This window comes from Nerophis ophidion, linkage group LG05 (assembly GCF_033978795.1).
Source record: "Nerophis ophidion isolate RoL-2023_Sa linkage group LG05, RoL_Noph_v1.0, whole genome shotgun sequence".
NCBI lineage: Eukaryota > Metazoa > Chordata > Actinopteri > Syngnathiformes > Syngnathidae > Nerophis > Nerophis ophidion.
The window spans coordinates 56151329-56173670 of NC_084615.1; the positions used below are offsets into that span (position 1 = coordinate 56151329).

Sequence of the window (22342 nt, forward strand, 5' to 3'; positions counted from 1 at the left end):
TGTATGAAAAACAATACAATAGAATTGTACAAACATGTACAGTAGTTCTATCCATCCATTTTCAACAGCTTGTCCCTTTCGGGGTCGCGGGCGGTGCTAGAGCCTAGTTAAGCTGCATTCGGGCAGTAACAGTAGTTTTATGATTTGTATAATAATAGTGTGCAGCCTTCACCTTGGAGAAGGGGGAACCCACACTTTTTCAGCAAGCGAGCTACTTTTCAAATGACCAAATGAAGGTGATCTCATCTCACTCATCTGATCTTCATACATATATATGTATGTATATATATAAAAAGATTTACATGTATTATTATTATTATGTGTTTAGGGCACGTCCAACCGGTAGGAGGCCATGGGGAAGACCCAGGACACGTTGGGAAGACGAAGTCTCCCGGCTGGTCTGGAAACGCCTCTGGATACCCCGGGAAGAGATGGACTAAGTAGCTGGGGAGAGATAAGTCCAGGCTTCCCTGCTTAGGCTGAGCCCCGCGACCAGACCTCGGATAGGAGGAAGATGATGGATGTATGGATCCTCAAAGAAACCGTGGTCCATCTACTTTAAATGGAGAAAGTCAATTGACTCAGCAAATGGCGAACTGACCTGACGGTACCAAGGCACCCCCAAAACAGACTTACCTGCAAAAGTCCCAGTGCTCTAGGAGGTCTGAAATGTATCCAAAGGGTCCGGCCAGGACCATTTTTGTGTGAATTTTGAGGACAGTTTGGGTTTGTATGAAACTGTTCCAAAACTGGTGAGGATTAGGGTTGCATTTTAATCCCTTCTAGAACATCATCTTTTCACTACTGTGTTCTGCTAATTTATCCAGCATTTACTTACACGCCTGTCCGTTTTAGAAAATAATTGTGATGTTAGAGTGTCCGCCCTGAGATCAGTAGGTTGTGAGTTCAAACCCCAGCCGAGTCATACCAAAGACTATAAAAAAATAGGACCCATTACCTCCCTGCTTGGCACTCAGCATCAAAGGTTGGAATTTTGGGTTAAATCACCATAAATGATTCCCGGGCGCGGCACCACTGCTGCCCACTGCTCCCCTCACTTACCAGGGGGTGATCAAGGGGATGGGTCAAATGCAGAGGACACATTTCACCACACCTAGTGTGTGTGTGATAATCATTGGTATTTTAACTTTAACTTTAACTTAACTTTAATATGGTTTAGGTCGAATGAAAGCGACTTGATTGCTCAGACTGCAGTCACAGAGGACACATATCTGTCTTACCTCCACATATTAATAAGGCCTGAGTATAAATTTACAAAAATCCGACTTATACTGTTCACATTGACATGAAAAAATCAGACACATGTCACAAAAATTGTATTTGACCTGCAGTGTAAATATAAACCTAAGTCTGAAACTACTCTTTCTGCAAACCACTGGTGAACATAAGTTAGACTTGCATTCAGGTTGTGTCTCACTCAGCATGCTCCGCTGAGCCCCTTAACAATCCCTCCCATCTCCCAGGAGATACCAGAATGGTAATTAGTCTGTGGCAGATGCTCGCGTGCCTTTACAATCTCCACCAACCTCAGACAGACTCAGAATGTGCCTCATCGAGAGGTGCTATCTATGGTAGGGGTTGAACGAGTCACAAAATCAACAGTTCGGATCTTATTACGGTTTTGTGACACGGTTTTTGGTTCAGTCGGTGTAAATTGTTGTTGTTTTTCCAACCGCAGAATATAATAGGTCCCAAAAATCTACCAGTAGCATTCATCAGTAGGGGTTCTTGGAAATTATCTTATAATATAAAACTGAAAAATGTCTCCTCATCCTCTGATCCTTGAATTAAACGCAAAAATCTTTACATTTATTGAAGAAAATCATTACAAGTGTACATGCTTTAAAATAAAAGAAAGGATCCACCAGCTGTCAAGTTATCATTATTTCAGCAATGACGATTGTAAAATGCCATAATCCCTGGCATGGGTGGTCACTTCAACAACAGTGAGCTAGCATTACCACTAAAACAGTGTTTTTCTGTGCGGTCACTCGGCTTTTGGATGACAAGTAGTCATCAAATGAGTTGAAAAAAAGTATCACGACACGTATATTCATTTGTCAACTGTTCGGTTCTTTGATGCAAAAGATGAGTATCGTAGTTTTGTTCGTGCAGTTGTGTCCATATCCTAGTAAACACAATTTCCCCAGCATTATAGTCAGATTATGTTGATTACATTTAATAATAGACTCCGTTTTTTGGGGCGCCGGTTCTGCGATTACGTCCACCATTCCGTTAAAGTAGAAATCAAACTGAGTAACGCAAAGAAAAAAAAATGTCCCAAAAAAATCTAAACTGTGTCAGTTTAACCCAAGGCTTTGGATTTTTTCATGGACCGTTCCACACTCTGATTTATGATCGATGAAATTCAACAATTATCTGTCTAAAATAGGAAGATGTGTATTTTTTTCTGTCTGTACTTAAAACTTGAGTGCTGATCAATTCCAGCAAAAGTCCAAGCCTCTATTCTTGTGTGAACTGATTCTACGGGGGGCGGTGGGGACAGGGTGCCTGGGAGGGCCTCTACGCCGCCTCTCCACCTGCTATGCTGCCTTTGTCCTCAGGATCTCTTGCTTCATTTCAATGACAAAGTTCCTGAGCCCCTCAGCTGCACCCCCACTCTCCCCTCCAGCTCCTCTCAGTCAGTTTATGGTCCCTGTGGGTATCTATAAACCCCCATGACTTACCTTGCCGTCGCCACAGTTGGCCATAGAAACTACAGCTGAAAAAAATGTGGTTTTATCTGAGGAACTTACGTTCATAAAGCATAATTATTAGATCAATTTAACCTATTGTTTCAGGAAAAAGATGTATGTTATAGATCAGCTTAGGCAATGCTGACAGAATGTTAACCCTTAAAAAATATCACAGTTTGAGAAACATGAAATGTTTCAGAATGATTTGAAATAATTCCAGTCATAAAAACGTGACTTCGGGAAATATTCAGCTCTTGTTTAGCAATGCAGCAACAGTGTGTGGACACATGGACACTAACCTCGGCGCCCATGTGTTTGCTCAGAGGCAGATGGCAGTGCAGAGAGCGCGCTCCCACGGGTCCAACAGAGGAATTTAAAATGCAGATAAAATCCTTCACAGAGACAAATCCGCAAAGAGATGCCAGGCCGAGATAATTTACTCGGTGATCGATGCGAGCAACGCCATTCATCAGTTGTGACTCTTGCTCCAAATGAAGCTGATTTAAAAAGTGCCCCAGTAACAAACTTTTTATTCTTCTGATACCTTTTGAAAATGTGATGATAAAGAAGTTTTTCAACGCTCTGATTTCAATCTTGACACATCTGAAAAGCATGAAAGCAAAAATCTTTCAGTCACAAGATAGCTTCGTCTGTGCAATATTAGGTTATCTACTGAATGTTGATCAGCTCCAAGTCGTATTTCCCATTACAGTGAACAAAGGATGGTTGGAAAATTCCAAAGTATTTCCAGATTTTTTTCAGATTTGATCAGACGAGACCATCAAACATTGACTGTCTATGTTCCCTGCGCGATGGGAATACCGTAGATGCTAATTGCAGGTTTGGGGTCCTCTCGACTTCAGGCCAGATGGCATGCTCATAAAGTCACTTGCCATATGAACAACTCTGATTTTGCAGGACTTCATTGCAGCTGAACCCCTAGTTGCAAGATCATATCCAATCATAATATAGTAACACACCTAAATAAATTATTTTTGTAAGGGATGTGCCGATCATGGTTTTATGCTGCTGATTTCAATCATCCATGAGTGAAATCAGCTGATACGATCACATTAGTACCTGTTATCACAACAATAATAATGCCAACACAATATTTACACTTGTTCTTTATTTTAATTTTTGTTTACATACAATTGTTTTGATCAAAACAAAGTTAATAATACACAATAAATATAATATAAAAGTAAAAACTACTATCTTATACTCTTTTAAATAATTTAGTTTTTGCTCCTGTGTTGATTCACTGTGTTGGGCTTTCCGCAAGTTGGCACATTTTCACTTTGGCTTTGGAGACCAAAAGTTTGGTTACCGCTGTTCAAGACTCTTAATAATGTACTTGTTGATTTCCTGTTAATTGCTGCTAACTTTCTGTTGCACTCGATCTAGTTACTTGTTTCAAGGTAGTTTTACTGCTTGCTCAGTGATTAGCATGTTCTTTTTTGGTGTGCATATTACATGACCTAGCGATTATAACACTTATAAGAAATATATTTTATTTGCTGCAGTGAAGGATAGTTAACTTAGCTCCACACTGTGTATGAACATACCAAATTAGCTACTAGTGGCCTGTCACCCGGGGGACCAAAAATAAATAAAGTATCTACTGTTGGGATCGGCTTTTATAATTGGAATCGGCCGATCATGAAATGTTTCACGGCAATTGGTTGATACTTTGTGCTTTTTAGTTTAATTACAATTTGGGTCTTAAAGGAGTGGTAGGCATGTGGGTGTTGGTGTATCTGCACAGAGTATTAATGGGAAATGAAAAAGGTTGTATTGTGAGTTATTTTAGCAACCATAACAAGCTGGTTAATTGAAGTGAATTATATTTGGATCCACTATGGATTGAACTTTCACAGTATCATGTTAAACCCGCTCGACATCCATTGCTTTCGGTTCCCCTAGAGGGGGGGTTGCCCACATATGCGGTCCTCTCCAAGGTTTCTCATAGTCATCATTGTCACCGACGTCTCACTGGGGTGAGTTTTCCTTGCCCTTATGTGGGCTCTACCAAGGATGTCGTTGTGGTTTGTGTTGTGGTTTGTGCAGCCCTTTGAGACACTGGTGATTTAGGGCTATATAAATAATCATTGATTGATTGATTGATATTTATATAGCGCTTTTTCTCCAGTGACTCAAAGCGCTTTACATAGTGAAACCCAATATCCAAGTTACATTTAAACCAGTGTGGGTGGCACTGGGAGCAGGTGGGTAAAGTGTCTTGCCCAAGGACACAACGGCAGTGACTAGGATTGTGGAAGCGGGGATCGAACCAGCAACCCTCAAGTTGCTGGCACGGCCGCTCTACCAACCGAGCTATACCGCCCCAAGTTTTAAAGGTTGTTTTTTTCTGAATGTTAACTATCAGCCTCTCTGACAAAGTCTGTATCAGTTCAAGTGATGACTCAGGAGGTTTGATCCATCATTGTTTATTATCGAATCCTACATTAGGTAAATTCTAGACATTTTAATTGCAAAATCAAAAAATCTCTTGAAGACATTTAACAAGTGTCTAGATGTGTCTGGATGCATTCTCCACTATAGCAACCAGTAAGAGACAGCTCTGTTCCATGCTTGTTGACTTCATTTGGCGCTCGCTACCCCCGGAGAAAAGGGGGAGTTAGACTGGCACACGTCGCTGAAACACACCAACAATGTGAACGTGTGCTGCAGGTCAGTTTGTCTGAGACTTGGCTGAGCCTGGAATAGTTCTTCCTCTAGGCCATTGTTGTGGCACACTTTTAATGCAGGAGTGTGTGAGAGGAGGAGGGGGGTTAATCCTGCTTTTAGTGTCTTTGTATAAGATTTTTGAGGCGACAGCTTGGGTGCGGGGTGGGTGGAGACACTGCAAGCTGAGCAGGCGAGCAAGGCATGCACTCCCCGAATCCCTCCCTTTCACTCTTTCACTCAGTGCTTCTCTGCCAACGGCCACATGTGGATATATGCAACAGATCTGTCGGCAAGGAGTGGGATTTTCCTCTGTTTTCTGCTTTTTCTCTTCAATCCGATGCTGAACAAGAAATGAGGATTTTATAATGTTAGAAAATTAAGAAGATTCTTTTTTTGGGTGCTTTGCCCCCGCCCTCCTCCTCTGTGTAGGTCTCAATCGCAGTAAGATGGGGACTAAATGCAACGGAGGCAAAGGCAGCGCCCCCCCCTCTGTACTATTCAAACTATTCATCTGGATTGCACTTGTAAACTGTGTCGACGGCAAGACATTAAAATACCAAGTGTATGAAGAGCAGCGAGTGGGGACTGTTATCGCACGGCTCAAGGCGGATGTTGCTGAAGTTTTATCCAAACTACCGAGCTCTCTGTCTTTTCGCTTCAAAGCCATGCAGCGGGGGAGTACGCCGTTCCTGTCTGTCCGCGAGGATGACGGAGAAATCAGCATTGGCTCCAAAATCGACCGCGAGAAGCTCTGTGAGAAAAATTTGAACTGTTCCATTGAATTTGACGTGGTCACGCTTCCGACCGAGTACCTGCAGTTGTTCCACGTGGAAGTGGAAGTGTTGGACATAAACGATAATTCCCCGCACTTCTCCCGTGCTATTGTCCCTATTGAGATCTCTGAGAGCGCGTCTGTGGGCACTCGAATCCCACTAGACGCCGCCATGGACGCAGACGTTGGGGAGAACTCGCTGCACTCATACTCCCTCACTCCCAACAACTTTTTTAAGATTGACATCAGGACCAGGACTGACGGAGCCAAGTATGCAGAGTTGGTAGTCACACGGGAGTTGGACAGGGAGGTGCAGTCCAGCTACCAGCTGCGGCTTACAGCTTCAGATAATGGTGGACCCCCCAAGTCTGGCTCCACCTTGCTTAAAATTAGCATCTCTGATTCAAATGACAACAGCCCAACATTTGAAGAGCAAGCATATGTCATCAATTTTTGGGAAAACTCTCCTCTTGGGACTCTTCTCATTGATTTAAATGCTACAGATCCAGATGAGGGCACTAACGGGAAAATAGTCTACTCTTTCAGCAGTCATGTCCCACCAAAGATCTTGGAAACCTTTAAAATAAATCCAGAAAATGGCCACATCACTCTTATTAAAAAGGTGGACTTTGAAGCCACTTCATCGTATGAGCTTGATGTTCAGGCGCAGGATTTGGGCCCAAACTCCATTCCAGGGCTTTGCAAAATAGTTGTGAAAGTTGTGGATGTAAATGACAATAAACCAGAGATAAACATCAACCTGATGACGCCAGGCAAAGAGGAAGTGGCCTACATTTCAGAGGGCGCACCTGTGGATACCTTCATTGCTCTGGTTCGCATCGACGACAGTGACACAGGGCTGAATGGTGAAGTGGTGTGCAGGCTTCATGGCCACGGTCACTTCAGACTTCAGAAAACATATGAGAAGAACTACATGATCCTCACCAACATCTCCCTGGATAGAGAGAAGAGGTCAGAGTACAGTCTAACGGTCATTGCTGAGGACCGAGGCTCCCCAAGCCTCTCCACCATCAAACATTTTACTGTTCAGGTGCTGGATGAAAATGACAATCCTCCGCGTTTTGAGAAGAGCCGCTATGAGGTGTTCAAATCTGAGAATAACTCACCAGGGGCCTATCTGATGACAGTGGTTGCCTCTGATCCAGATCTGGGCACCAATGGTCAAGTTACTTATGCCATAGTTGATGCCCTGGTGCAGGGGAGCCCCATTTCCACATATGTAACCATTGACCCGTCCAATGGTGCCATCTATGCCTTGAGGAGCTTTGACTATGAGGACGTTAGTCACATCACCTTCATCATCCAAGGGCGCGATGGGGGAAACCCTTCACTGTCTGCTAATACAACCGTCCTGCTTACAGTTTTGGATGAAAATGACAATCCACCCATCATCCTCTACCCTTCGCTGCAAAATCATACCGCTGAACTTCCAGTGTGGAAGTACGCATCTCCCGGTCAGTTGATCACGGCTTTGAAAGTCACAGACCGTGACGCCGGTGCCAACGGAGAGATGAGTTGCTCAATTGTTAGTGGAAACGAAGACGGCCTGTTTGTAATGGACGCAAGACGTTGTGAGCTCAGAACCAATGCAAGCTTGGAACAAGTGCTACGAGATGTGCTGGAGATCAGGTTAGAAGTCCAGGATCGGGGAACCAACCGACTCACAACAGGGGCCCTGCTCAAACTCACGCTGCAGGAGAATATAGACATCCTCCCCACTCTTTACCCCACCGGCTCCAGCCAGCCATCTTTTGATCTTTCTATGGTCGTCATCATATCTTTGGGGGCAGTTTGTGCTCTGCTTCTTATTGTCATGGTGATGTTTGCCACAACACGCTGCACCCGTGAGAAGAAAGACCCGAAGCGTAACTACAATTGCCGAGTTGCGGAAAACATTTATCAAAACCAACCAAAGAAACCAACAAGGCAGATCCACAAGGCAGACATTACTCTGGTCCCGACAGTCAATGGAACTCTGCCTGTCCGGTCCCACCCACACTCCCCTTCAGCTTCTCCTGCTCCTGATCGAGGCACCCTGGGAAGCAGGCAGAGCCATCACAGCCACCAGTCGCTTAACAGTCTTGTTACCATTTCCTCCAATCATGTGGCTGAGAATTTCGCCCTGGAGTTGGCCCACACCACACCTCCTGTTGAGGTAAGACGTGTCATTGTAGACTTGGTTTGTTCTGCCATTTTGTGAATGCTAAGGCTAATATGCAAATATGTATAGTGACAATTAAAGTCATTGTGTGCATAGCAAACTGTACTTTGTAACATTTAGTCAAATCATACTCAGTCCATGTTCTAAATGTATTTATGTTATGTTTGTGTTGAACATCACATACTGTATACTGTAGAGGTCATAACACCCCCAACAACCTCCATGTTCATATTGTCTTGTGATCTTGCTTGTTTGACTCCATTCTAGTCCCGCTTCATCTTTTTTTTGTTTTTTCTTGTTTTGTTTGTCCTTTTTATTCTCTGGGGATTGTAGCAAGTCTCACAGCTTCTGTCCATGCTCCATCAGGGCCAGTACCAGCCACGGCCAAGTTTCAGAGGCAACAAATACACCAGGAGCTACAGGTAATGCAGACAATTACAATATGACCATTTTTCACAAGTGGTACCTCCAATGGGCTTCACGGTGGCAGAGGGGTTAGTGCGTCTGCCTCACAATACAAAGGTCCTGCAGTCCTGGGTTCAAATCCAGGCTCGGGATCTTTCTGTGTGGAGTTTGCATGTTCTCCCCGTGAATGCGTGGGTTCCCTCCGGGTACTCCGGCTTCCTCCCACTTCCAAAGACATGCACCTGGGGATAGGTTGATTGGCAACACTAAATTGGCCCTAGTGTGTGAATGTGAGTGTGAATGTTGTCTGTCTATCTGTGTTGGCCCTGCGATGAGGTGGCGACTTGTCCAGGGTGTACCCCGCCCTCCGCCCGATTGTAGCTGAGATAGGCGCCAGCGCCCCCCGCGACCCCAAAAGGGAATAAGCGGTAGAAAATGGATGGATGGATGGTACCTCCGATTTTGTTAGTTATCCAGGGCCTTATTTACAAAGTTGATGCAACCAAAAGAGTTGTGTCAGATGGGGGAAATGTGCGTAAATAACTGTCATTGCAAATATCGGTATCAATATAAAAAATCCATACGGAAAATGTTATATATCCCTATTAACTCTTTCGACCATTAAATTTACAAAAAGTCTTTCATAAACAGGAATGAGTGAGGCCCAATATCACCACAAAAAAGGCTCATTATCACATTGATATGTGCTCTATAAAATACTTGAGAAAATATGTGTAAGTTTTCTCTAGTTGTGGCTGAATTGTATATTGTTTGTTATGTAAGAACTTTTCTTTTTAAACTAAAAAAATATGGATTGCAGCACAAAATTTTGTTCGATAAAATCATGTTAAGAATTCAGGAAATTATTTAAAAAAAAATGTTTGGTACATTAAGACTTCGGTAGTTTGGCAACACTAAATTGGCCCTAGTGTGTGAATGTGAGTGTGTCTGTCCTTCTGTGTTGGCCCTGTGTGGAGTTTGCATGTCCTTCCTGTAAATGCGTCTCCGGGTACTCCGGCTTCCTCCCACTTCCAGAGACATGCACCTGGGGATAGGTTGATTGGCAACACTAAATTGGCCCTAGTTTGTTAATGTGAGTGTGAATGTTGTCTGTCTATCTGTGTTGGCCCTGCGATGAGATGGCGACTTGTCCAGGGTGTACCCCCCCTTCCGCCCGATTGTAGCTGAAATAGGCGCCAGTGCCCCCCGCGACCCCAAAAGGGAATAAGCGGTAGAACATAGATGGATGGATAGTTTAACTGAGTTGGATTGTAAATTAGATCTTACGCAGCATATAGACAACCACAATGTGACCTCATATTACTATGACTATACCACTTAAATGTTGTATAAGATAAATATCTGTACAAAAATAAAAACATGTTGTGCCAATATTACTTTGGGATATAGTTTGATCATATACAAATGTCCACAAGAGATTTAAATTTTGCTCATGATAACTTTTTGTCATAAAACAAAACAAAACATATAAATCATACAATATGTATACCAGGGTTATTCAACCACACAATGAAGTTTCAAAAGCCCAAAAGCTCAGGGGCCGGACAGCCGAATTTGGATGTTTCGTCAGAAAGTGCTTCTGCAGGTTATATTCCTTTGAGACAACATTTACTTAATTGCGAAATAAACAAATGGGATTTCACACTGCACTGTCACTAAATTAATCATTCTGCCCTCGCTACCCTTTTCCAGCGTGTGCAGACAAAAAAAAAAACAACCACCAATACAAAAGACATCACAAAGTCTGAAATTTCAATAGAAAACAAACTAAATATATTTACGTATAATATCTACAAACAAATATTTGACCAAGTTTCGTGATTAAGCTTACATGTGTGGATTTCTACCATTGTTACTGGTGCTTAAAAGGTCCAACAGGAAACTGGAGCACTTACTTGGGGCAGAACATTCATATTTTGTTGTCCAGTTGCAGTTAAAAGTCAGATTTTCACAATTCATTTAGATTTTTTTAGGGTTGAATAAGTAGTCTTCTTGTTAGTCATCCCACTGCTGCTTCACATGACACAAATGCTTTGCTGTTGCTCCCTGTGGGGTGGTGGCAGTACTGCATTCATGAGCAACCCTAATTTGAATGGCTTCATTTATCCTATTTGGGTAATTGAGACAAAGACTTGGCTTCTTTTTTCCTCAATAACAGTTCCCATTCACAGTGGACCTGACATTATAATTGGTCAAATATTGACATTCAATTTTTTATTTTATTTTTAATTTTTTATCAGATATGACTCTTATTAGCTCTCAAAAACAATCTTGTTCCGCTGATGAACGTAATAAGCATCAATCTGAGAATATCACCGTCTATGGAGTCGCTGGCCCATTGTTGCCATCCATCCGTCGTTTTAAAAATGGCTAAGTATTATTAATAATATTTGATAAATAGAATTATATGCAATATAAAAATATATAGAATAGTTCTTAAAATATTTTATCGCGACATAGTAGTGTATTTGGCGTGCTTAAAATGAAGGTTAGGTACGTGGAATAGTTATGAGAATGCTATATGACTCAATCTACCATGACAATTGTTTCATATGTTTTCAGATATGCCTTAAATGAGATGGATAAGTTCAGTTTGAAGGACAGCGGACGTGGTGACAGTGAAGCAGGCGACAGCGACTACGAGGCCGGCAGGGAGTCGCCCTTTGATCGACTCCTTGGTGAGGGATTTACTGAGCTTTACCTCCATGATGTCCATCACAGAACACATGCAGGTACAACTCCGTACCCGCTAGTCTAACTACAAATCTCTTCATTTCTGCTCTGTTATTGTTTTAGTATGCTAACACTAGCATGCTAGATGTTTTTTTAGCAAATTTTACCGGGATTCACTTAAGTGTCATATAGTTTCTTACTTCACCCAATCTAGAAAAATTACTGTTGATACGTTACGTTAGCATGCTAAATTTTAAAGCAAATTTTACAAGTATTTGCCTACGAGTGATACATTTTGTTAATTTCAACTATTGCAAGATTTTGTTTTACATTTGACTATTCATAGAACCTTTACGTACAGCTTAAGCTCTTCAACTTTCAAACCATCTTTAAGTTAAATCTACTTAACAGAACATTTCTTCAGCATTTCACCAGCATTTCAGTTGAAATTTAGAATTATACCATTCACACTTCTGGTAGGTATTGTGTGAATCCTGAACTCACACACGCACACATACATATATATATATATATATATATATATATATATATATATATATATATATATATATATATATATATATATATGTACAGTACAGGCCAAACATTTGGACACACATTGATTGATTGATTGATTTTTTGAAACTTTTATTAGTAAATTGCACAGTTCAGTTCATATTCCGTACAATTGACCACTAAATGGTAACATCCAAATAAGTTTTTCAACTTGTTTAAGTCGGGCTCATGGTACAAATATATACTATCAGCATAATACAGTCATCACACAAGTCAATCATCATAGTATATACATTGAATTATTTACATTGTTTACAATCCGGGGGGTAGGATTAGGAGCTTTGGTTGATATCAGTACTTCAGTCATCAACAATTGCATCAACAGAGAAATGGACATTGAAACAGTGTAGGTCTGACTTAGTAGGATATGTACAGCCATCAGAGAACATAGTGAGTTCACATAGCATAAGAACAAGTCTATACATTAGAAATACATTTGATTATTTACATTAGGTTATTTACAATTCGGGGAGATGGGATATGAATGGGGGAAGGTATTAGTAAAGGGTTGTAGTTGCCTGGAGGTGTTGTTTTAGAGCGGTTTTGAAGGAGGATAGAGATGCACTTACTTTTACACCTGTTGGGAGTGCATTCCACATTGATTTGGCATAGAAAGAGAATGAGTTAAGACCTTTGTTAGATCGGAATCCGGGTTTAATGTGGTTTGTGGAACTTCCCCTGGTGTTGTGGTTATGGCGGTCATTTACGTTAAGGAAGTAGTTTGACATGTACTTCGGTATCAGGGAGGTGTAGCGGATTTTATAGACTAGACTCAGTGCATGTTGTTTTACTCTGTCCTCCACCCTGAGCCAGCCCACTTTGAGAAGTGGGTTGGAGTGAGGTGTGATCTGGAATGGAGGTCTAAAAGTAACTTGAATAGCTTGTTCTGGGATGTTTGGAGTCTAGATTTGAGGGTTTTGGAGGTGCTGGCGTACCAGGAGGTGCAAGCGTAATCGAAAAAGGGTTGAATGAGAGTTCCCGCTAGAATCTTCAAGGTGCGTTTGTTGACCAGAGAGGAGATTTTGTAGAGGAATCTCGTTCTTTGGTTGATCTTTTGGATTAGCTTGGTTGCCATTTTATCACAGGAAAGATTGGCCTCTAGAATGGAACCTAGGTAGGGGATCTCATCTTTCCTGGTGATAACAATGTCACCCATGTTTATAGTGAGGTCACTGACTTTCTTAAGGTTGATATGGGACCCAAATAGGATGGATTCAGTTTTACCTAAGTGTATGCATAGATTGTTGTCAGCGAGCCAGGTGCAAATATTAAGGAGTTCAGCACTGAGGATTTGTTTCACCTGTGACTTGTCCATGCCGGGTACCAGCAGGGCCGAGTCATCGGCAAACAGGAACAATTCACAGTGGCATGCTGATGGCATGTCCATCCATCCATCCATCCATTTTCTACCGCTTGTCCCTTACGGGGTCGCGGGGGGCGCTGGCGCCTATCTCAGCTTCAATCGGGCGGAAGGCGGGGTACACCCTGGACAAGTCGCCACCTCATCGCAGGGCCGACACAGATAGACAGACAACATTCACACTCACATTCACACACTAGGGCCAATTTAGTGTTGCCAATCGACCTATCCCCAGGTGCATGTCTTTGGAAGTGGGAGGAAGCCGGAGTACCCGGAGGGAACCCACGCATTAACGGGGAGAACATGCAAACTCCACACAGAAAGATCCCGAGCCTGAATTTGAACCCAGGACTACAGGTACTTCGTATTGTGAGGCAGACGCACTAACCCCTCTTCCACCGTGATGGCATGTCATTTACGTATATTAGGAACAGTAAAGGTCCTAGTATACTGCCTTGGAGGACTCCACAGCTTACTGAGAGGGGAGGAGACACGGTGCCGTTCACCTCTACCACCTGTTTCCTCCCCTCCAAGTAAGATTGCATCCAGCTCGATGAGGTTTTATCCAATCCGATTGCTCGGAGCTTATCCAACAGTATAGCATGGTTAACGGTGTCAAAGGCCATCTGAATGTCCAGCATGACCATGCCGCAGTATTTGCCCGCGTCCACGTCATGTTTGATGTGGTCGGTCAGATAGAGAAAGCATGTGTCAGTGGAGTGGTTAGTTCTAAAGCCAGATTGGAATTTGTACATTAGTTTATTAGTAGCAAGGTATCTATCGACCTGTTCATAAACTATTTGTTCCATTACTTTCGAAATGGAACTGAGAATAGAAACAGGTCGGTAGTTACCAGGTTCTAATTTGCTTCCCTTTTTACAAAGGGGGGTTACTCTTGCTATCTTGAAATCTTTGGGTACTTGGCCTTGTTTGATTGAGAGGTTTATTATATGTGTGATTATTGGGGCAATGGTGGTGGCAGAGTCCATGAGGAATCTGGAAGGGATATTATCAAGGCCGATGGCCTTGTTTGGGTGGAGCGCGCTAAATTTAATAAGCACCTCGTCGGCTGAGACCATTTCTAATGTGAAATTGTTGTTGATTACTCACAGTTTTCTGTAGAAGGCTTTAATGTTTTCTACACCAAAGCGACCAGTGATGGGACAGCTTGTTAACGAGAGTTGTGGCTATGCTGGTGAAAAAGGTGTTGAGTCTGCTTTCTAACTTTTGTTTTGTCTGTAATGAAGGAGTCACCCTCCTTACCTTTCTCATTCAATGTTTTTTCTCTATTTTCATGACTATATGCTGAAATGAACTAAATTAATGATAAATCTAACTAAAGTAATACTTTCTTGGCTTAGGGTTTTTCTCTATAACTTAAGCTCTGGACTTCTTCTGGTTGCTTGACATCGTCAATACTGACACACGTGGCGGAAAAGTGAATTACAACTAAGTACCGCTGCGTCCCATACAGACCACAGCTGAGAAACAGATATTTTTGGCAGTCCTCTAGGGGGATTTTGCAGCCCAACAATGTGTTTCTTACACACTGGTCTACTGTATTTCATGTACTGCCAACTTCCCACACATTCTTCCATTGGTGCTATTTTTGATCTACATCCCAATTAAAGTCAACTCAGACAGACCCCTCCCCCCCACTTCTTTTTCATGGAGAGTATCTGCTCGTTAGTCACTCTCCTTTTAGCCACCTTCAAGTCTTCACTTCCAGCCATCCAAACGTGACACACTCTTTTGACAAGGTGCTGTTTAATTGCAATGTGTGTGAATAGTTGCCATGGCGTCGGATCTAAAATACCTAATGATTACAGCAGTGGTTCTTAACCTGGGTTCGATCGAACCCTAGGGGTTCGGTAAGTCGGCCTTTGGGGTTCGGCGGAGCCTCCCCCACAAAGGTAAAGACACATCCGACTTATCGTGTAAATAAAAACTTCTCCCTATCGGCGTATTATAGAGACCCCCAAACAATGTTCCCTCTAATTTTCCATCTGATTTTCCGGTTGTTTGATTGATCGATTGAAACTTTTACTAGCAGATTGCAAAGGAAGAGAATACATTATATCAAACAGTACATTTTACACAGTACAGTAAATATTCCGTACAATTGACCACTAAATGGTAACACCAGAATAAGTTTTTCAACTTGTTTAAGTCAGAGTCCACGTTAATTAAGTCATGGTAATGTGTGTAAGGTGTGTAATTTGTTGTGAGTTCATACACTGTGTTAATTTTGTTCTTTGAACAAGGTGATGTTCATGCACGGTTAATTTTGTGCATGAGTAAAAAAACATGACTTTTTCTTGAATTTAAAAAAAAAAAAAACATTTCATTTTTCAGTAAAGAAGGGTGAATGCGCATATAAAACTGGTGGGGTTCGGTACCTCCAACAAGGTTAAGAACCACTGGATTACAGTTTACATAGTCATCAATCTTGCCTGCGATATTAGACCCTTTTATCCATCGCATAGCTAATTTTTACATAAAAAGTTTTCAGTCTTGAAATATTTACTTGCGCAAAATCTCTGTGTATATTTGTAATTTCCGTTCAATGTTATATTATGGAGCCGATTGTCAGGAATAATTTATCACATTTCGCAAAGGTTTTGGCTGAAATCTTAAAAATACTTTACAGAACTCAAATTTAACACAGGTTAAATTTTGAATACTTGGATAATGTCCAGCATTACGGAAAATTCTTAATTTTTTCTCCATTTTACAACATTTAAAAGTAATAATATTTTTACTTGTGTTACTTGTTACATGCTAGCAGGATAGCGCTGTGTAAAATCCTACATTACTTTTTTGTCAAACTGGCTAAAATGTTAAGATGCTAACAGTTAATATAGTAACACTTTGCATTCTAACAAGATAATGCAAAGTAACAATAGGATTCATGGTCCATGACTTCTAGTTCTGCACCTTAGAAAATGACTAAATTGTTAACATGATAACACTTGGTATGCTAGCAAGTTAGCACCAAGTAACAGTAGGATTTGAGCTCCACAATTTTTTGTTTTATAACACAAAACTTGATAAAATGTGAATATTGCTAAGAATTAATATGTAACACTATACGTGCTGGCAGATTAACATATTAAGATAGTGACAAATTGATTGATTGAAACTTTAATTAGTAGATTGCACAGTTCAGTATATATTCTGTACAATTGACCACTAAATGGTAACACCCGAATAAGTTTTTCAACTTGTTTAAGTCGGGGTCCATGTTAATCAATTCATGGTAATATTCAAATATTCAAATAATATCCTTGACTTTTAGTTTTTATCTTCAAAACTGGATAAATTGTTAACACTCTAACAGTTAAGCTGACCCTTAACATTGTAGCAAAATAGCGCCATGTAAAATAATCCCTGACATTTAGTTATATACTACAACATTTTTACAATGACAATTGTATGCATGCTAACAATTAGCATGTTAGCCCTTAGCATGTCAGCACCAAGTACATAGAATGCAAAATATCCTAAATGAGTGTTTTGACTTTGGCGCAGTTTGAATCAGGTAAAAGATAATTGATTCAGGAAAAAATATCCATTGTAATTTCATGAAATTGTTTTTCTACTTCCTTCAATAACTTTCACTTCCGGTAAATGTTTCAAGTGAATTTTCCATGTTAAGCAAATGACTTAAGAGGTGAATACAGTTTTTTCACAAGCCTCTATTATCCAAAGGAAATATTATTTATTTGTGAGTGTGAATGTTCTACCCGGATGCAGCTGGGATAGGCTCCAGCCACCCTTTTTAATCCCAGTGGGACAAGTGGTAAAAATGGATGGATGGATGAATACTTCACACAACATTAAATTATTTCATGTTTAAAATATTTTTTTCTGGTAAAGTTTGGCATCAAAACAAAGTAAAGCAGACACAAAAGCCACGCAGCCTTTATTTGAATTCATATTTTGAGTTGGATTGGCAGCTTTTTAATGAACTATTTTTCCTATAAATGCGTAAATCCACTGGTTTCAATGTTTAATTTGACCCTCTTTTTAGTTGGTGTACACAGTGTGCAACCATATGCACTTTTCATCTGTCTTAAGATGTATAATACATGCTGCTTTCATGTTCATGAAGTCCTCTAATGAAGCTTGAACTGGCAGATTTGATTGGTTTAATTGAGTCTTCAGAGATTTGCTGGTAGAAGATGATTCATTGAAGAAACACATAAAAGCTTAACAAGCTCTGAAAAGTCTGGTTGGATTCTTTCTTGAGGAAATAATCAGACAATGCACGGCGTAGCAGGAGGTCCACACTTCGTCCACTGAGGACCACGTACTGAAAAATCAAAGTACATTTAGAAATGTGACATTTTTATATCAAAGCCAACCAATGCTGATATGCAAATACATTTATATATTCTAAAAACAACAACCTGCATGTCAGTTTATGTTGTATATCAAAGTGTGTTTGTTTTTTTTCAGCTCATATGATTTAAAAAAAAAACATTGACAAGATATTACTAAAACATATTATGCATTAATTTGAGCTGCATAAAGAATGTAGTTTGTTTTAGTTACATCCCCAAAAAAGTAGGATATGTTTTACTACTGATATTAGAACCTTGAGAATTGACCAATATCCATATTAATCTAATCAGCAGGAATTTTACATATTTTTACTATTTTGGAGTGTGGACTGTTAGAAATAATTCATCAACTGAAATTAGTTAAACAAACAACAAGGATAGATATGAAAAGCACTAATCTAGTCATCTGTGATTGAGGTGGCGACTTGTCCGTGGTGTACCCCGCCTTTCGCCCGATTGTAGCTGAGATAGGCACCAGCGCCCCCCGTGACCCCAAAGGGAATGAGCGGTAGAAAATGTATGGATGGATAATCTAGTCATTAATAAGCATCTGGAATGGACTTGAGTATCTTCAGGTTGAAGTGGAGTGTTAATGTTTTTTTTAGTGACACCTGGTGGCCACAATAAATCATGAAGTTAAGATCATGACAGTATGTGTTTATAATAACAAATGTGCTGTTATAGACTGCAATATTGCTCAATTAAGGATACTTATATGTATGTCTAGTTTGTGTGCTTAGCTGTCGTGTAGCTGCTAGGTCCTAGTAGCCTTTAGCCCACCATGTTTACCTTTTGTAAATGACTTGACTAAAATACAAAAAAATACCAACCTTGTTTGCTTATTGGAGGACATTTAGATGTTAACTGCTTGTCATGGATTTCATTGCTAGATGCTACTTTGCAAGTATGATAATTCCACATATGTTGGCATGCTAACATTTTATATTAATATTTTAGCAAATTGTGTACATTTAAAAAATAAAATCCTAGATTTGCCGGTAGTTTCTGGGTGCTGCCTTGGTAGTATTTATGTTAAAAAAAGAACACACAGATATTGACATGTACTATGGGTGTTCCAATCCCATATTAATATCAAATGCCGGCCAATATTATCAAACGATCAATTATGGGATGATATCGGCTTGCATGTAAAATGTGTGATTTAATCTCGTATGCAATGTGCAAAGTTTAACAGCCAGTGAAAGAGTAACTGCACTTTTTTGTAATGTTGCCTATCAGTCACAATCCTTATTCAAGACAAAAACACATATGTTGTTGTTTTTTCAATGCATTCTAAATATTAATTACATCTGCTTACATTGGAGCCAATGGGAGTCGCTCTATTCTGCCTATAAATACCTTACAAACATTTAAACACCTCCATTAAGGTTCTATATACATGATGTAAATAAACAGTATATGTGATGTAGCAACAGGGACCTTTATAATGTTCATGAGAGCAAACAAACAATAAAACAATCACCTACTGTACAAAGTCTGCTGTCAGTAGGATGCCGACTGCTAGAATGATGTTATATTTACATTTAAATAAAGGTCCTGAGTTCAATCTCGGACTCGGGATCTTTGCATGTTCTTCCCGTGAGTGTGTGGCTCCCCACCGGGTACTCCGGCTTTATCCCACCTCCAAAAACATGCACCTGGGGATAGATTGATTGGCAACACTAAATTAGCCCTAGTGTGTGAATGTAAGTGTGAATGTTGTCTATCTGTGTTGGCCCTGTGATGAGGTGGCGACTTGTCCAGGGTGTAGACCGCATTCCCCCCGAATGCAGCTGAGATAGGCTCCAGAAACCCCCCCACCCCCCTACCCCAAAAGAGACAAGCGGTAGAAAATGGATGGATGGATGGATGAAAACTTACTCATGATTCTTGCAAGGAAAAGGGGGGTGGAACCAAGCATCTTTTCGTGTTGTTCTCGCCATTCCCGGGTCAAAATTTGCCTACGTTCTAATTTCTTACCAGTATCTTCACCTGTCTTCCAGGTATGAGGTTCTGCACTGAGGAGTGTCGTGTTCTGGGTCATTCGGATCAGTGCTGGATGCCCCCCCTTGTCTGCCCAGCTTCATCCTCCTCCGACTACAGAAGTAATCTCTACATTCCTGGGGAGGAAGCTCACCAATCTGCTGACCTTTCCCCAGAGAACATCCCACAGCCGAGCCCTGAAGTCGCATCGGACCGGAACCAGAGCTTCTCCACCTTTGGAAAGGATCTGAGCAGAGAGGACGTGGAAGGTGGAGGCGATGAAGACCTTTGTGCAACTTCATTGTTGTCCGAGATGAGCAGTGTTTTCCAGCGTCTAATGCCACAAGGGCTAGATTCATACGTTCAAGTCAACGAGAACCAGAAGGGATCTGGTCTGAGCGGTCTGAGTATACCGATGACCGGGTCTTTGGATCGGAGGAGGGGTCATCTTCCCGGGAAGGCCAACGCGTCCGTTCACCAGCAGGGTGTGGCAGCATGGGCCGCCAACACTCACTTCCAGAATCCAGGAAGCGGCGTCGTCCCGTCTGGTCATCACCAGGGAGGCAGCTACCACACCCTGAAAGCCAGCACCAAGCTGGGCTGCCAGAATCTCAGTGTCAAGAACTCACAGGCGGTCAAAAACGGCTCGCAGAACCTCAAACCTCACAGCAGCCAGACACTCACAGCAACGTGCGGTCCTACACCGGCGCTGCCTTGCCACGCTCCTGGGCCGGTACCTGCGCCTCTTCCTGCTCCGCCCTGCAAGTGGCTTCCTGCCATGGAGGAAATCCCTGAGAACTATGAAGAAGACGATTTTGAATCGGTCCTCAACCACCTGCAGGGAAAACGCAGCGACAGTCGCCAAGAGCTGGTGGACGCCAGCGAACTGGTGGCTGAGATCAATAAACTGCTGCAAGACGTCCGACAGAGCTAGACGCCATTCTCTTCAACTTTGTCTCTATGGTTAACATTTTTATTGTATTTATTCTGCAACCACTGACTTTTTTTTTTTTTTTTTGCACGTGATTGCGTGACAAGTGAGGTACGAATTATAGGAAAGTGAATTTTACAACAAATTATGATTCGATTCGATTCTTGGTGGGACAATTCGGTTCAGAATCAATTCTCGATTCAAACCGTTTTCACCATGTAATATTTGATACAAAAATGATAAAACCTTTTCAAAACAGGTTATAAAAGCTCCTCCTTGCTGTTGACGTATGACGTATACACAGCAAGTAGGCGTGGAGGTGGCCTAAAAAGCATTTTCAAAAATTGTATTTAAAAAAAAACATTTGTTTCAAATGTGAATAAATAAGAATCGCGATTTAGATGCGAATCGCAGACCTAGCGAAAAAGATCGAAAAGAGGAACAACGAGACCTGCAATTGTCGTTAAAGTTGCATTTCTAAGTAGTAATTATGTTATATGAATGCTAAACAGCCCAAAAAATATTTGTAATTGTTGGACATTACTCCACTGTATTTATCTTTGTATTTTAAAAATACATTCGTATGCATATATTTATAAAAAAAACAAAAACAATGTAAATAAACTGAACCAAAGGTCTATTTTTATATATTTCTGAATGCATGTTGTCTACAAAACAATGAATTGAGATTTTGACATGCGATTGACATTCTGGATATTTAAATGTTGTTTTTTCTTCTTTGTATTGCATAATAATTGTATGTACGCATGAATTTACAAAGTAAGTGAAACTTGTCCATGTGAGGTTTGTGGGAAAATATATGACACTTCAATAAAACACAAAAATGAATGCTGTCTCATTTTGTTCAATCGTGTTTTATTTGTGTGTGAAAATTAGGGCTGTTCCGAAACAACTATTTCATTTAATAATAATGATTTAAAAAAAAAAAAAGGATATCGTTATTAGAATATTCAATATTGGCCAATACTGATATTTATACATAATTATTTTAATACGCTACACATACTTTGTTTATGTACACAACTATACTTATTGGATACATGTTTATATTGACAAATCTGCTGTTTTAAACTGCAATATTGTTCAATTAAGGACAGTCATTATGTATGTCTAGGTTGTGTGCTAATGTGTGCTTAGCTTTTGTGTTGCTGCTAGCTCCTAGTAACCTTTTTTTATTGATATTTGTCCAAAATCCAATACCAATTTCAGATTGGGACACCCCTAATTTAACAACATTTGGTTGTATCCCATGAGATCATTGCTTAGTTAAAACATATATTTTTCAATTTAATGCTTGATTGATGAATACGTTACTCAATTTATTTTGTTGGTCAGGAAACAACATGTTGATTGTTTATTTATTTAACTGCTTATTGAATACTGCAGTAAAGAATGAGATTACAAGAATAAAATTGTTGTTTTTTTCACACATTTCTACAATTAAAAGGAATCACAAATTCCACATTGTCTTGATGTGTACACAATGACGACACTTAGAGGAGAGCAAAGGCACTATTCCCCAGCAAGCACTGTCAAAATACTGGAGAGACAGTGTCCCCAAGAGGACAAATAGCGGTACTACTGGTTTTAAGACAGCTGAATGTTTTTCCTCTTCAAATCAACACAATTAAAGGCCTACTGAAATAAGATTTTCTTATTTAAAC

General features: G+C 40.6%; 1 protein-coding gene across 3 annotated transcripts; it reads left to right on the plus strand.

Moving 5' to 3' along the window:
• Window positions 1–5427: 5427 nt before the first annotated feature.
• Window positions 5428–21506, plus strand: pcdh18b (protocadherin 18b). 3 transcript variants are annotated; one of them, XM_061901565.1, is made up of 4 exons: window positions 5428–8356; window positions 8696–8784; window positions 11351–11466; window positions 19747–21506. In XM_061901565.1, the coding sequence occupies exons 1-4, from the start codon at window positions 5855–5857 to the stop codon at window positions 20658–20660; spliced, it is 3621 nt and encodes a 1206-aa protein (XP_061757549.1). In that variant the 5' UTR covers window positions 5428–5854; the 3' UTR covers window positions 20661–21506. The 3 variants fall into 3 exon arrangements, with proteins under 3 accessions (XP_061757549.1, XP_061757546.1, XP_061757548.1); XM_061901562.1 differs by having other exon boundaries at window positions 5429–8356; window positions 11351–11520; XM_061901564.1 differs by having other exon boundaries at window positions 5429–8356; window positions 8729–8784; window positions 11351–11520.
• The last annotated feature ends 836 nt before the right edge of the window (window positions 21507–22342 follow it).